General features: G+C 44.2%; 1 protein-coding gene across 1 annotated transcript in view; it reads left to right on the top strand.

Moving 5' to 3' along the window:
* The first annotated feature begins 745 nt into the window (after window positions 1–745).
* Window positions 746–17,446, top strand: part of LOC126198908 (myrosinase 1-like) — an 85,154-nt gene continuing 68,453 nt past the window's right edge. The window contains exon 1 of the mRNA XM_049935535.1: window positions 746–917. Within this exon, the coding sequence (XP_049791492.1) occupies window positions 782–917 (136 nt within the window). The 5' untranslated portion in view covers window positions 746–781. The remainder of the gene's footprint in view (window positions 918–17,446) is intronic.

Here is a 17,446-nt window from a genome sequence, read left to right as displayed (position 1 = left end):
AGAGTAGTACACCATATCTGATGTTTGTATCAGCAGAACGCTAGTGCTTCCTACCACATCTTATCTGTCTTTATTACCACGCAAAGGGATGCTGTAACCTGACACTTCGTTCATGGATTAGCATGACTTCTAGTGTGTGCATCAAAACTCGTGTGCGGGTCTCTCTCCCGGCCTGTTGAGATATGTGAGGCGAATGACGTGGCTGCGCTTCCCAGTTTAACATGAATTGTGAAACAGTGTGTATAAAGGGAAAAAATTTACTGTTGTATAGTTCGCTACAGCATACCCGGTATTACTTCTGTTTCCTATAATTGTATCCGACCAGAACATCAGATTGGAATCTGCTAGACAATAAATCATCGATCTATTGGCGTATCGGACATTCCACAGGCACATACGTTATCGATTAAGAGATAGCGCCAATCAAAAGGTGCCAAAGTCATGGATAACGACATTCACCTATTCGCTGATATCTCATAAGAACAGAGACCGCGACGTGTTTCTCAAGATCCTCGTCTACGAAATCTATTGTGTTTTTGACATGAAAGACAGTAATGCTAATGGAAAATCATCATATACAGTGTAATCTCCTTCTCCTTTCATTGTCCTAGCAACTATACGCAATGTCACGAAAATGTTCATTACGTAAATCTAATCAAAATCTTTCATTAATTGGAGTGCTGGCAGATTACGAGAAGTAAACACCACGTTATCTTCCTGAAGCACGAATTCAGTGCGACGGCCATCGGTCCCACCTGAGTTCGCAACTGCTTCCCTGACAATGTTGGTGCATGTGCTCTTCGCAGCCGTTTTAGCTGTGGGTTCTGCACAGACTCCAGCTAACACGTTTCCGGATGGATTTCTTTTCGGTTGCGCAACAGCTGCCTACCAGGTAGAAGGGGCATGGAACGAGGATGGTAAGTTAATATTAACGGAACATGTCCACACACTACTACTAACATAGGGGTGGATGAAGACTAACGTGAGAAGTACAATCTCAGCAACTGACTGAATAGGTCCTTAAACACTCTTTTGCATTGTGATCATTGGTAGGTGAGAACGAATGTGAAACCCATACAGACTGCAACTGACAGTATTTGCTTGAATTTTAATTTTATTTGCTATTGGCTCTGAGCACTATGGGACTCAACTGCTGAGGTCATTAGTCCCCTAGAACTTAGAACTAGTTAAACCGAACTAACCTAAGGACATCACAAACATCCATGCCCGAGGCAGGATTCGAACCTGCGACCGTAGCGGTCTTGCGGTTCCAGACTGCAGCGCCTTTAACCGCACGGCCACTTCGGCCGGCTTTTATTTGCTATTATTGGCGAGTGTGAGAACACATTTTCAGGCACTGACGGCACATTCCTGATGTTTCATCTTTACTCATTAAGTATAGGCTAATACAAGAACACGATTATAGCAGCTACTTACGTTACTGACTTTTTCCCTTCACTACCACATTCCAAGGAACATATTCGAAACCGCTGACTAAACACGAGGTCTATTCGGAAGGTAAGGTCCGATCGGTCGCAAAATGGAAACCACCGTGAAAATCAAAAATGTTTTATTTGCAACAATTAGCTATCCCTTCCAGCTGCTTCTGTATAAAGTCGCCGCTCCGATTTAAACATTTGCCGCAGCGTTGTACCAACTTTCCAATACCCTCGTCGTAGAAGGAAGTCGCCTGTGCTTCCTGCCAATTCTCTACGCTGGTGTACAGCTCGTTGTCTGTGCCAGAACGTTGTGATCATAACTAGGGGTTGATAGTTCCTGTGAATTATTATGGGTGGAGGTTATACTCAAAACCGAGCTAGGTTAATAATTGGCTCCTTTTACCGACCTCCCGATTCAGCAGCATTAGTGGCAGAACAACTGAAAGAAAATCTGGAATACATTTCACATAAATTTCCTCAGCATGTTATAGTCTTAGGTGGAGATTGCAAAATGGCTCTGAGGACTATGGGACTTAACATCTGATGTCATCAGTCCCCTAGAACTTAGAACTACTTAAACCTAACTAACCTAAGGACATCACATACATCCATGCCCGAGGCAGGATTTGAACCTGCGACAGTGGCGGTCGCGCGGTTCCAGACTGAAGCGCCTAGAACCGCTCGGCCACACCGGCCGGCTGGAGATTTCAATTTACCAGATATAGACTGGGACACTCAGATGTTTAGGATGGGTGGTAGGGACAGAGCATCGACTGGCATTATACTGAGTGCACTATCCGTAAATTACCTCGAGCAATTAAACAGAGAACCGACTCGTGGAGATAACATCTTGGACCTACTGATAACAAACAGACCCGAACTTTTCGACTCTGTAAGCGCAGAACAGGGAATCAGTGATCATAAGGCCGTTGCAGCATCCCTGAATATGGAAGTAAGTAGGAATATAAAGAAAAGGGAGGAAGGTTTATCTGTTTAGCAAGAGTAATAGGAGGGAGATTTCAGACTTCCTAACAGATCAAAACGAAAATTTCTGTTCCGACACTGACAATGTTGAGTGTTTATGGAAAAAGTTCAAGGCAATAGTAAAATGCGTTTTAGACAGGTACGTGCCGAGTAAAACTGTGAGGGACGGGAAAAACCCACCGTGGTTCAACAACAAAGTTAGGAAACTACTGCGAAAGCAAAGAGAGCTTCACTGCAAATTTAAACACAGCCAAAACCTCTCAGACAAACAGAAGCTAAACGATGTCAAAGTTCGCGTAAGGGGGGCTATGCGTGAAGCGTTCAGTGAATTCGAAAGTAAAATTCTATGTACCGACTTGACAGAAAATCCTAGGAAGTTCTGGTCGTACGATAAATCAGTAAGTGGATGGAAACAACATATCCAGACACTCTGGGATGATAATGGCATTGAAACAGAGAATGACAAGCGTAAAGTTGAAATACTAAACACCTTTTTCCAAAGCTGTTTCACAGAGGAAGACCGCACTGTAGTTCCTTCTGTACATCCTCGCACGAACGTAAAAATGACTGACATCGAAATAAGTGTCCAAGGAATAGAAAAGCAACTGGAATCACTCAACAGAGGAAAGTCCACTGGAACTGACGGGATACCAATTGGATTCTACATAGAGTACGCGAAAGAACTCGCCCCCTTCTAACAGCCGTGTACCGCAAGTCTCTAGAGGAACGGAAGGTTCCAAATGATTGGAAAGAGCACAGGTAGTCCCAGTTTTCAAGAAGGGTCGTTGAGCAAATGCGTAAAACTATAGGACTATAGTTGTATAATTTTAGAACATGTTTTTTGCTCGCGTATCATGTCATTTCTGGAAACCCAGAATCTACTCTGTAGGAATCAACATGGATTCCGGAAACAGTGATCGTGTGAGACCCAACTCGCTTTATTTGTTCATGAGACCCAGAAAATATTCGATACAGGCTCCCAGGTAGAAGCCATTTTCCTTGACTTCCGGAAGGCGTTCGATACATTTCCGCACTGTCGCCTGATAAACAAAGGAAGAGCCTACGGAATATCAGACCAGCTGTGTGGCTGGATTGAAGAGTTTTTAGCAAACAGAACGCAGCATGTTGTTCTCAGCGGAGAGACGTCTACAGACGATAAAGTAACCTCAGGCGTGCCACAGGGGAGTGTTATGGGACCATTGATTTTCACAATATATATAAATGACCTAGTAGATAGTGTCGGAAGTTCCATGCGGCTTTTCGCGGATGATGCTGTAGTATACAGAGAAGTTGCAGCATTAGAAAATTGCAGCGAAATGCAGGAAGATCTGCAGCGGATAGGCACTTGGTACGTGGAGTGGCAACTGACCCTGAACATAGACAAATGTAATGTATTGCGAATAGATAGAAAGAAGGATCCTTTACTGTATGATTATATGATAGCGGAACAAACACTGGTAGCAGTTACTTCTGTAAAATATCTGGGAGTATGCGTGCGGAACGATTTGAAGTGGAATGATCATATAAAATTAATTGTTGGTAAGGCGGGTGCCAGGTTGAGATTCATTGGGAGAGTGCTTAGAAAATGTAGTCCATCAACAAAGGAGATGGCTTACAAAACACTCGTTCGACCTATACTTGAGTATTGCTCATGAGTGTGGGATCCGCACCAGGTCGGGTTGACAGAGGAGATAGAGAAGATCCAAAGAAGAGCGGCGCGTTTCGTCACAGGATTATTTGGTAAGGGTGATAGCGTTACGGAGATGTTTAGCAAACTCAAGTGGCAGACTATGCAAGAGAGGCGCTCTGCATCGCGGTGTAGCTTGCTGTCCAGGGCCGGCCGCGTTGGCCTAGCGGTTCTAGGCCCTTCAGTCCGGAACCGCGCCACTGCTACGGTCGCAGGTTCGAATCCTGCCTCGGGCATGGATGTGTGTGATGTCCTTAGGTTAGTTAGGTAGTTCTAAGTTCCAGGGGACTGATGACCTCTGATGTTAAGTCCCATAGTGCTCAGAGCCATTTGAACCATTTTTTGCTGTCCAGGTTTCCAGAGGGTACGTTTCTGGATGAGGTATCGAACATATTGCTTCCCCCTACTTATACCTCCCGAGGAGATCACGAATGTAAAATTAGAGAGATTCGAGCACGCACGGAGGCTTTCAGACAGTCGTTCTTTCCGCGAACCATTCGCGACTGGAACAGGAAAGTAATGTAATGACAGTGGCACATAAAGTGCCCTCCGCCACACACCGTTGGGTGGCTTGCGGAGTATGAATGTAGATGTAGATGTAGATGTAGGGGTTCACGTGAGCAGAGATGAAACTCAGGGAGAGTCAATTGCGGGCTCCATTATGGTTGATCAAACACTTCCCATCGAAAACGCTGCAGGAGCATCTGCATTGCCCCTTCAGAGTGGGGCCGAGAATTGTCATGCAGAAGGAAACTTGAAACCTCTCCTTTGTATGTAAAGAATGACAGTGCTGGAAAAACTCTTACGTTATTTATTTCAAACAGCTGAACAAAACTCAACGTACTCAGCCAGTTTTCTCTTTACTTATTCTGATCATCACTAAACTGACACACAATATTTTAGCGCAACGCAATCTGACTTTCAGTAACCCCTACAAATGAATGGCCCTGACTAACAATAACATATACCTTTCATGAATAGATCAGCGAGAGCCAATACTGCCAGCTTATTAAAAATTTCTAATTACTGAAGGCACTAACTACTGATAGGCATATTTAGCAAATGAAAGATTTTGATAGAGAACAAACAATGTATTTACCTTAATAGCGTTCAAAAGTCAGACATCCAATTAAACAAATTTCCTTTTTCTGACGGACACACGCCCAGATAGTCTGCTCATAGTAACCTCTCAAAACTCTGGCCTCTCTCTCCCCACATCCACCACCGCTGGCGGCGCACCTCCAACTGCCCAACGCTACGCGCTGTTCACATCCATCTGCCCAACATTAGCGAATATTCCAACAATGAGACCAACCAGCCACAGACTGCACACAGCACAGTCAGAGATTTTCACACATAGCGCTACGTGGCGTTACCAACATAAAACCCTAAACAGCCTACTTACATTGTGTTCTTGACGCTCTGTCGCATGTCCATAGACTTGATGTAGGTGCCAGACAATGGAGAAAATTTTGGTATAAGGGGCAGTCAGACGAGAACGAGACAGATAACAAACTAGCTAAACTGTTTATTATTTCGAAAATAATCGCCATAACTGTTGGTACATTTTTCAATTTGAGACAGACGGTCAGTGCCTTCATGGAAAAATGTTTGTGGTTGCCTAAGGTACCACGATTGTACCCAGGTGTGCACCTTCTCCTCCGAAGCAAATCGACGGCCACGAACGTCTTTCTTTAGGGCTCCAAAAATATGAAATAGCTTAGGGAGAAATCGGGTCTGCATGGAGAATCTATAAGGGTTTCCCAGCGAAACTACTGTAGCATAGTCGAAGCAGCCTTAGCAACATGTGGACGCGGCTATAAGAGGCGGCTTTCCGAAAGTACAGCTTTTAAACTTGCGCCTGCACCGGTTGTTTGTCACTCGCTGCGGTCCACTGGAGCCAGCCGGCCGCTGTGGTCGAGCGGTTCTAGGCGCTTCAGTCCGGAACCGCGCTGCTGCTACGGTCGCAAGTAAGTATCCTGCCACGGGCATCGATGTGTGTCATGTCCTTAGGTTAGTTAGGTTTAAGTAGTTCTAAGTCTAGGGGGCTGATGATCTCAGATGTTAAGTCCCATAGTGCTTAGAGCCATTTTGAACCACTAGAGCCACTTAAGGCTCAAGCGCGAAGTGCCCTACTGTGCAGTGGAGTGACAACCATAGCCCTCCTGTTCGCGAGATGCTGAAGACGAGGGAAGAGGAGGGGGAAGTGGTCACTTCTGCCATAAGTGTTTTGAAATCTTATTTGAGAACAGCCATGTAAGTCTATGCTAAAAATACTAGAAAAATACCAACCAATATGAGTACGTAATGTGTCAACCTGACACACACACATACGCTATATTACAGGCATTTTCGTGTTCACATTCTGCAGCTATATACAGGGTGTTACAAAAAGGTACGGCCAAACTTTCAGGAAACATTCCTCACACACAAATAAAGAAAAGATGTTATGTGCACATGTGTCCGGAAACGCTTAATTTCCATGTTAGAGCTCATTTTAGTTTCGTCAGTATGTACTGTACTTCCTCGATTCACCGCCAGTTGGGCCAATTGAAGGAAGGTAATGTTGACTTCGGTGCTTGTGTTGAAATGCGACTCATTGCTCTGCAGTACTAGCATCAAGCACATCAGTACGTAGCATCAACAGGTTAGTGTTCATCACGAACGTGGTTTTGCAGTCAGTGCAATATTTACAAATGCGGAGTTGGCAGATGCCCATTTGATGTATGGATTAGCACAGGGCAATAGCCGTGGCGCGGTACTTTTGTATCGAGACAGATTTCCAGAACGAAGGTGTCCCGACAGGAAGACGTTCGAAGCAATTGATCGGCGTCTTAGGGAGCACGGAACATTCCAGCCTATGACTCACGACCGAGGACACCTGCAATGGACGAGGCAATTCTTCGTGCAGTTGACGATAACCCTAATGTCAGCGTCAGAGAAGTTGCTTCTGTACAAGGTATCGTTGACCACGTCCCTGTATGGAGAGCGCTACGGGAGAACCAGTTGTTTCCGTACAATGTACAGCGTGTGCAGGCACTATCAGCAGCTGATTGGCCTCCATGGGTACACTTCTGCGGATGGTTCATCCAACAATGTGTCAATCCTCATTTCAGTGCAGATGTTCTCTTTACGGATGAGGCTTCATTCCAACGTGATCAAATTGTAAATTTTCACAATCAACATGTGTGGGCTGACAAGAATCCGCACGCAATTGTGCAATCAAATCCCGTCATCAACACAGATTTTCTGTGAACGTTTGGGCAGGCATTGTTGGTGATGTCTTGATTGGGCCCCATGTTCTTCCACCTACGCTCAATGGAGCACGTTATCATGATTTCATACGGGATACTCTACCTGTGCTGCTAGAACTTGTGCCTTTACAAGTACGATACAACACGTGGTTCATGTACGATGGAGCTCCTGCACATTTCAGTCGAAGTGTTCGTGCGCTTCTCAACAACAGATTCGGTGACCGATGGATTGGTAGAGGCGGACCAATTCCATGGCCTCCACGCTCTCCTGACCTCAACCCTCTTGACTTTCATTTATGGGCGCATTTGAAAGCTCTTGTCTACGCAACCCCGGTACCAAATGTAGAGACTCTTCGTGCTCGTATTGTGGACGGCTGTGATACAATACGCCATTCTCCAGAAAGCTCTTGTCTACGCAACCCCGGTACCAAATGTAGAGACTCTTCGTGCTCGTATTGTGGACGGCTGTGATACAATACGCCATTTTCCAGGGCTGCATCAGCGCATCAGGGATTCCATGCGACGGAGTGTGGATGCATGTATCCTCGCTAACGGAGGACATTTTGAACATTTCCTGTAACAAAGTGTTTGAAGTCACGCTGGTACGTTCTGTTGCTGTGTGTTTCCATTCCATGATTAATGTGATTTGAAGAGAAGTAATAAAATGAGCTCTAACATGGAAAGTAAGCGTTTCCGGACACATGTCCACATAACATATTTTCTTTCTTTGTGTGTGAGGAATGTTTCCTGAAAGTTGGGCCGTACCTTTTTGTAACACCCTGTATATGCCTCAAAATCAGAATTAATGAACCTAATGAGATGAAGAACAATTATGAAATGAAGTTAATGATTTTCAATTTACAATTTAATCATGGCAAACACGTTGAAGAATAGTCCATCTGCTGGAAATGTACTTCATTAAAAAAAAAAAAAAACGCGCACAACAGCGATGTTAATAAATAACGAACTGTAGCACTGTGCAATACAGTATTTCACACGATAGCTTATTTAGTGCAGAGTTTGCAAGAAGCTGGTGTTTCGTGAACTATCCATCGGCCCTACGAGTGGTTCCTGGGCTGATAATATAATTTGTTCTTTTCCCTAGCAAGCCAGATCAAGCGCTGCAGGGAGCTCACATGAAACTAGCAAATCATCTTAGTGAACTAACTGTGCGCATACAGAGAACGCCTTCTCTCTTGTAAGAATTGATAGTTGCCGTAATCGCTAGTTTTTGATGAAAGAACCCGTTGCAGTCAGTGTAAAAAGGTTCCCCTCCCAGTTACCAAACGAAATTCATAGATCTGGCAAGACACAATTTATGCAATAAATTAGTTGTTTGAGTGACACAAAAGTGAATTAATACCGAATAGCACAGTGTCGCCACAGATGAAGTCACTGGACAATTAGTATCCGAATGTCGGTCGCTAAAAATATGGTACTACATTAAAGTTCATAGATTGATAATATTTTGAGTACAAAAACAAAAAAGAGGGCAAAACCCACAATTCGAATATTAGGGAAAAGAAAGTCATCTACATTTAGCATCAATATCTGGGGGGGTCCCGGGTTCGATTCCCGGCGGGGTCAGGGATTTTTCCTGCCTCGAGGTGACTGGGTGTTGTTGTGTCGTCTTCATCATCATCATTCATCCCCATTACGGTCGGAGGAAGGCAATGGCAAACCACCTCCACTAGGTCCTTGCCTAGTACGGCGGTGCGGGTCTCCCGCATCGTTCCCCTACGCTCCGTCACGGAGTATGGGACTTCATCATCTACATCATCATTTTCGCGGCTATCTCCGCCCTTTATTAATAACGTGAGTGACAAGCAGAGAGAGGGAATAAGAATGCTCGTGCTGCGCTCTGAACTTGCGCAGTGCTTAGATACTAGAAATCCCCGTGAGTTTAAGCGTTCTAATAAAAAGATCCGTCCCCAAACTATTCCACGCTTCGGTACCAGTCTCTTGCGTTGCATTTCCGTCTTACCACCGTCGGATTGCGTACGTGGCGACCGACGATGCGGCTCTGAGCATTTTTTAGGCGTGAGCAGGACTGCCCCTACAGCGGCGCTGCTTGTAGACTCAGCGCTCCGTCGCAGCAGATGCCGTTCCGAGAGAAAAACTATAAGACACAAAACTCAAATGGCCACGTCACTTGCCGTCCCAGAATGGGCAACCTAAAGTTCATAACACTTTGTGTAAACGTGACGTCATTTTGACGTCACCCATTGTATCGAAGACGGAAAAAAGCTGTCTGTCGACTTCCATCATCGTTCGGTTCACAGCAGAAGGGTCGAACATGACGTTCAAAACAATAACGTTCACCTCAAGGAGAGGGAACTGGGGAATACGCTTTTTCTTTACTGCTGGATACGTTAACGTCGGGAGGACAACGGTTCAATCCCGCGTCCGGCTATCCTGATTTAGTTTTTCCGTCATTTCCCTAAATCGCTCCAGGCAAATGCCGGGATGGCTCCTTCGAAAGGGCTCGGCCGACTTCCCTCCCCGTTCTTCCCTAATCCGATGAGACCGATGACCTCGCTGTCTGGTCTCCTCCCCCAAAGCAACCAACCAACCATTAACCTCGAAGTTACGTCGTTTATAACGGTAATGTGTTCATGTACACTAGACTGTGGATAAGGGATAAACAAAATTTTGTTGGCAAGAATTAACTATGAAACTTACTGATAACGTACTTTTTCTGTTACGGAAAGTAAGACGAATTACTGATTTACAAGACAGAAAGAAAAGCTGAAACCAGCCAGCACTGAATCTAATAATGCGTATATTCAACAGTATTCAACAAGGTATCTCAACAAAATAAGCTTACTTTTAGAAACTGTGAAAAGCAGTTTCACGAGATGGTTTGTAATTAAAAAGGATGGGTAGCCATTCCAGCAGACGAATTAAACCAGTAACTTATTTATGTCCAACGAATAAATGCTGTTTCAAAACAGTAGAACGTTGAGGATCTCTCGGTAACGCGTCGATATTGGTAAAATTCGTTGTAAGAAAATTACGAAAAACGTCTTAATGGTGGCTGAAGACGTGCTTTAATTGAAGACATTTTTGTCTGTCAAGGGAGTGTCCTAATAGAATTAGCTGGTAAATTTTCTTTGATACTTTATAGACGGCTGAGACTAAGTTGCCTTTCAGTTCTTTTGCAAACGTGTCAGGCTTTTCTGGATTTTTTATTCTGAGTGGTAGTTTGTTTTACCAGATGGTCAACTTGTTTTAAATATTTAGTCGCATTTGTACGTTTTATGTTTAATTTATAAGTTATTGACAATAATAGTTCATTCTGAGAGAGAGACTATTATATTTACATAACATCAAATATTACAGAACGTACTTCTATTAACTAAATAAGATGGTCCCAGAACATTTTAGGAACGCGAAAATAAAAAAAAAACTGTTTATATATGACAGGATACGAACGAGCTGCAAAGCTACACTACACTCCGACACTCAACGCTAATGACCATTACACTACGATGAACCAGCGAACTTTTGTTTCCTGTGCTGTAACTTACAACTAATGAAGGCTTTAACGGCCAATACGTCATTATGTGACGTTTAATATAACAAATTATGCCAAAAAAGACGTGTTTTTATAAAATCTTCAATGCTCCATTGTCCTGGAACGGCATATTTACATAACACGATACAAAACTACGGTATCCAAAATAATGTTGCCCAATGAGCCACCATCGAATGTTAACAAAATCTGTAAGACCGTGTGGCGTCAAAGTGGCGTCTTGTGAACTGTAGATCACCCTCCCAGAATAAGAGTGGCCAGACCTCGCCTATCTGTCTTCCCATCTAAACTTAGAGCAGTGCTCACGTCTCTCCCTCGCGGCCAATCCTAGGCCAGCCCCGAAACGCTCTTCTAGTTACAGCAAATTGTAATGAACTTTTGCCTCCCACCAGAATGGTAACTGTGAACCAAGCAGTCAGCAACCGGCCGGCTGGCTCGATTCCTACGCTATGGCGGGCGTTCGCCCTGGTCGTAAGATTTTTGGAAACAGGAACGGGAAATTTTAAATGTGTACGTTCGCACGGAAGGCTCTGAGTCTGTATCCCCCAGAGTATTCGCGAGACATTATTTCGACTACCGAGCGGTGTTCCGCTGCCTTCGAGCAGAATGTTTGCTCTTCAGGTCAGCTGCCACCCACTCCACTCTTGCTCTGGCTAATGGGAATGGCTCGCCCTCGCCCTGCACCTCTGCTCAGGTACACTATTGTGTGGACCGAATTTCGTGGAAACTGGGACCACAGGACCACTTTTGTTTCCCCAATAAGCGGCTTAGCCATGGTCTCTTCGTGTCTGGCGCGGAGGTCGCCTGCCGAAAGGATGTTATGAAGGTCCACCTGTGTCATACCCACGAGAAACGCGAGTTCAGAGGATCCCACATGTAGCTCCAGAAACCGCTCTCACATGCAGAAATGTTAGATAGAAAAAGAATATAGTACTGAAAACATAGAGGAGTTTGTAATCAGGATAAAACTAACTACAGCACACTTCGAATATTAAAATAATTCACGTTTCATGTTATCATTAAAACTGGAATGCAAGACTGAATTTTTTTCACACGATGCGGTTCTAAGTTAATTGGAAAAAATGAGGAAAAGGCCAAGACTAGGTCAACGACTCAAAAGTCTAACGTCTTCTAATTGTTTTTAGTAAAAGTGAATTTCAACACAGATATATAATTTCACAGATTTAGCAGCACTTTTATCAGATAGCGTTTACGTAAGCATACCACTTGCATTGTTCAGGATTACAGTACAGACACACACGATGTTAAAGAATAGGATTGGTTGGTTGCTTGGTTGATTTGGGGGAGGGGACCAAACAGCGAGGTAATCGGTGCCTTCGGATTAGGGAAGGAGGGGAAAGGAAGTCGGTCGTGTCCTTTCAAAGGAACTATCCCAGCCTTTGCCTGAAGCGATATAAGGAAATCACGGAAAACCTGAATCAGGACGACCGGACGCGGGTTTGAGCCGCTGTCCTCCCTAATACGAGTCCATTGTGCTAACCACTGGGCCACATCGCTCGGTCAAAGAATAGAAAACCAATCCAGTATAATTCACAATATAAAACCCCTTAACACAGGTTAGACCGCAACGGCGGCAACCACATTGCAGTACTTTTGCATCCGTCTCAGAACTGTTGCATTGCTCTTGAGTTTTGTGTTGTCTGTTACGGTAACTGTATGTTACAGGATTCTGCAATGTTTAAGAGAAACAAAAGTAATACTCAAATATTCTTGTGCAGTGTGGAGCAGACGACATGCTGTTGATCAAAACATCTATGTAACAAAAAATATTAGCCATCTGAAGATGTGCATGGTAGCCCGAAACCGGTTAAGGTACTAAAATAAAAAATTTAAAAAGTATATGTGGCTGGTTGCGTCATTCAGCAACTGTCATTAACGGCCGCGGAGTTCACAAGATCCAACATGGATATCAAAAGTAATTCGGATTACATATCGAATATATGTGGGATGCTTTGGGACTGGCGACAAAAACAACAAGTAGGAAATGTTTCTGAACTACCTCTGAAATTTTGTCAGGTTTTTGTCGGGTTCACCAACTACATTGCAAATTTCATTTCTACAGAAGGGGATAACATCAACGCGATCAATCCAACGATACTGACTCTGATGCCTGGCGTCCTTAAATGGAGATGGTATTAGGCTTTTAACGTGCTCTCAGCCGTATGACCATACCACCCACTCAACCCCACTTTCATTCCTCCCGCCCACGACTCCCCATCCGGCGGTCAGCTTGCCAACAGCCGAAAATTACATCACAGCAGTACACAATACTCAATTATCGAATCTCTCCCTGACCAAAGAGCGCTGAGTTATAATATTTCGATTAAAGTTCTAATACAACTTTGAAATTAATTTCTGCCTCAAGGCAGGCTGCACAGTGTAATTGGATTTTAGTGAGGGTAAAGCCTCTAGCAAAATGAAGTCCGCAGTTATCGACCTAGAGTCAGAAAGGAAAGGCTATAACATGGAATGTCTGTAGGGAAACACGTCGATACGAAGTCTAAAAGCAGTTAACTGTGTGGCAACAGTTACACTTTCGCGGCGAGATGTATTGCCGTTTAATCACTACACAACTAAATTATATGGGAAGCTCTTACACTAAGGCTTGTTTAAAATGTCTGTAAATGGTGGTCCTGCGGCTACATTTTATATTATGTGGACTGTTTTGGTTGCAAGCTAGGCAACAACCTGAAAAGGAGTTATATGTAGTGCGCTGTTTAGCAAAAGTATCACATGCACCTACAGAAGGTAGTACTAGTCATAACTAGAAGAAATATTACTCTAATTATATGTCTGGGATATGCCCCCCCCCCCCCCCTGTCCTCTCGTTTCCATCTGTCTGTTACGTAGAAGAAGACACTATAGGCAGTGATGCATTTGTTTACCACACATCCTGACGCATCCTTCAGCAGTGAATCATCCAATCTTTCGGATACAGCTAACTTCATTCGGATTGAGTCACATGCGTAGATCATATGCTGCTGTAGAATCTGGACATTGTAGATGGGTTGGGTATACACCATTGCCTCTGAATACCCTCAAAGCTAGAAATCCAAAGTATTCAGGTCTTGTGAACGGGCAGGCCACGCCACTGGATCTCCTCGACCAACTATTCGCCGTGAAACGTTGCGGTGACCTGTTGTCGCACTATGCCACTATACGCAGAAAATGGGGAGATGCCCCGTCGTTCATAGAAAACCGTCGTTGTCTTTCTGCAAGGGCAAGGTACTCTCGTAAGGCTGATAATTCATCTCGCAGAAATCCTATTAATCAGTCTGATAAAATGCATGGCCTATGAGCGTGTCGCAGATTCCTGCCCATACACTGATTCTGAAGCGATCCTTATGTCTCACATCCCTGACTGCTGGGGGATTTGCATGTGTCCACACATGCGTATTGTGGTATTTTACTATGCTGTCTCTTGTGGATCCTGCTTACACCAGCAAAAACTACATATTACTTGTCATAAAGCATCCCCAGAAACATTACCGTTGCCGAGCTACTGACAAAAGAAGGTTGCCAATCAGCGAGAGCGTAGCTGCTGTTTATATTAGTTCAAGGAATATAAGAGGTTTTTTTTCAAGGTTTCATCGGCTGCGAAATGAAAATGAGAGTAAAAATCAAAAATGTTTTATTTGCAACATTTAGCTACACCTACCAGCTACTTCTGTTCATAGTCACCACTTCGACTTGCATCGACATCTACAACTATATCGATACCCCGCAAGCAACAGTATGGTGCGTGACGGAGGCTACCCTGTACCACTGCTAGTAATATTCTTTCCTGTTCCACTCGCAAACAGAGCGAGGGAAAAACGACTGTGTCCATGCCTCCGTATGAGCCCTAATTTCTCATATCTTATCTTCATGGTCCTTACGCACAATGTATGTTGGCAGTAGTAGAATCGTTCGGCAGTCAGCTTCAAATGCCTGTTCCGTAAATTTTCTCAATAGTGTTTCTCGAAAAGAACGTCACCCTCCCTCCAGGGATTCCCATTTGAGTTCCCGAAACATCTCTGTAACACTTACGTGTTGTTAGAACCTGTCGGTAAGAAACCTAGCAGACCGCCTCCGAATTTCTTCGATGTGTTCCTTCAGTCCGACCTGGTACCGATCCCAAACACTCGAGCAGTACTCAAGAACAGGTTGCATCAGAGTCCTATATGTGGTCTCCTTTGCAGGTGAACCACTCTTTCCTAAAATTCTCCCAATAAATCGAAGTCGACTATTCGCCTTTCCTACCACAGTTCTCACATGCTCGTTACATTTCATATCGCTTTGCAAAGTTACGCCCAGATATTTAAACAACTTAACTGTGTCAAGCAGGACACTAGTAATACTTGAAGCGAACATTACAGATTTGATCTTCCTACTCATCCGCATTAATTAACATTTTTCCACATTTAGGACTAGCTGCCATTCATCACACCAACTGGAAATTTAGTCTAAGTCATTATCGAGAGAGGTGGCGCTGTGGTTAGCACACTGGACTCTCATTCGGGAGGACGACGGTTCAATCCCGCGTCCGGCCATCCTGTTTTATGTTTTCCGTTATTTCCCTTAATCGCTCCAGGCAAATGCCGGGATGGTTCCTCTGAAAGGGCACGGCCGACTTCCTTCCCTGATCCGATGAGACCGATGACCTCGCAGTTTGGTCTCTTCCCACAAACAACCCAACCCTGTAAGTCATTTTGTATCTCCCTACAATTCACTCAATTTCGACACCTTACCGTGCACCGTAGCGTCATCAGCAAACAACCGCAGATTGCTGCCCACTCTGTTCGCCAAATGATTTATGTATACAGAGAATAACAGCAGTCCTATCACACTTCCCTGGGGGAGTCCTGACGATACGCTTTTATCTGATTATCTGATGAGCACTCGCAATCGAGGACAACATACTGGATTCTATTATTTACGAAGTCTTCGAGCCACTCACATATCTGTGAACTTATTCTATGTGCTCGTACCTTCGTTAGCAACCTGCAATGGGGCACCGTGCTAAACGCCTTCCGTAAATCTAGAAATATGGCATCTGCCTGTTGCCCTTCATCCATAGGCCGCAGTATACAGGGTGATTCAAAAACAATACCACAACTTTAGGAATTTAAAACTCTGCAACGACAAAAGGCAGAGCTAAGCACTATCTGTCGGCGAATTAAGGGAGCTATAAAGTTTCATTTAGTTGTACATTTTTTCGCTTGAGGCGCTGTTGACTAGGCGTCAGCGTCAGTTGATGTTAAGATGGCGACCGCTCAACAGAAAGCTTTTTGTGTTATTGAGTACGGCAGAAGTGAATCGACGACAGTTGTTCAGCGTGCATTTCGAACGAAGTATGGTGTTAAACCTCCTGATAGGTGGTGTATTAAACGTTGGTATAAACAGTTTACAGAGAATGGGTGTTTGTGCAAAGGGAAAAGTTCTGGACGGCCGAGAACGAGTGATGAAAATGTAGCACGCATCCAGCAAGCATTTGTTCGCAGCCCAGGAAAATCGACTCGCAGAGCTAGCAGAGAGCTGCAAATTCCACAATCAACTGTATGGAGAGTCCTACGAAAAAGGTTAGTTATGAAACCTTATCGTCTGAAATTGGTTCAAGCACTGTCTGCAGCTGATAAGATTAAAAGAATCGATTTCTGTGATTTTATCCTTGCTCAAATGGAAACAGATGAATCTTTCGTTTCAAAGATTGTGTTTAGTGATGAAGCAACTTTCCACACTAACGGGAAAGTCAACCGTCACAATGTCTGTATATGGGGCACTGAGAATCCGCGGGAAACAACTCAGTATGAACGTGACTCGCCTAAGGTGAACGTTTTCTGTGCCATTTCAGCCAATAAAGTTTTTGGTCCCTTTTTCTTCGAAGGTGCTACTGTAACTGGACTACAGTATCTGGAGATGATAGAGAATTGGCTGTTCCCTCAGCTCGAACAAGAAGCACAACAATTCATATTTCAGCAGGATGGAGCGCCACCACATTGGCACTTTTCTGTCCGTAACTACCTGAACGTCAACTACCCGAGGCGATGGATCGGCCGCCAGGCAGCCCGTGACAGAGCACTTCATCACTGGCCTCCAAGAAGCCCTGATCTTACCCCCTGCGATTTTTTCTTATGTGGGTATGTTAAGGATATGGTGTTTCAGCCACCTCTCCCAGCCACCATTGATGATTTGAAACGAGAAATAACAGCAGCTATCCAAACTGTTATGCCTGATATGCTACAGAGAGTGTGAAGCGAGTTGGAGTATCGGGTTGATATTGCTCGAGTGTCTGGAGGGGGCCATATTGAACATCTCTGAACTTGTTTTTGAGTGAAAAAAAACCTTTGTAAATACTCTTTGTAATGATGTATAACAGAAGGTTATATTATGTTTCTTTCATTAAATACACATTTTTAAAGTTGTGGTATTCTTTTTGAATCACCCTGTATAATGTGAAAAACTTTCCAATTTCCCTCGTCATAGTGGGCAGCAGCCACCTGTGCTTTCCGCCAATTCTCTACGCCGGTCTGCAGCTCGTCGTCTG

The sequence above is a fragment of the Schistocerca nitens genome, chromosome 8, assembly GCF_023898315.1.
Source record: "Schistocerca nitens isolate TAMUIC-IGC-003100 chromosome 8, iqSchNite1.1, whole genome shotgun sequence".
NCBI classification, from domain to species: Eukaryota; Metazoa; Arthropoda; class Insecta; order Orthoptera; family Acrididae; genus Schistocerca; species Schistocerca nitens.
Note: the sequence above shows the minus strand (reverse complement) of the source record. Positions and strands in the feature narration are given on the sequence as shown.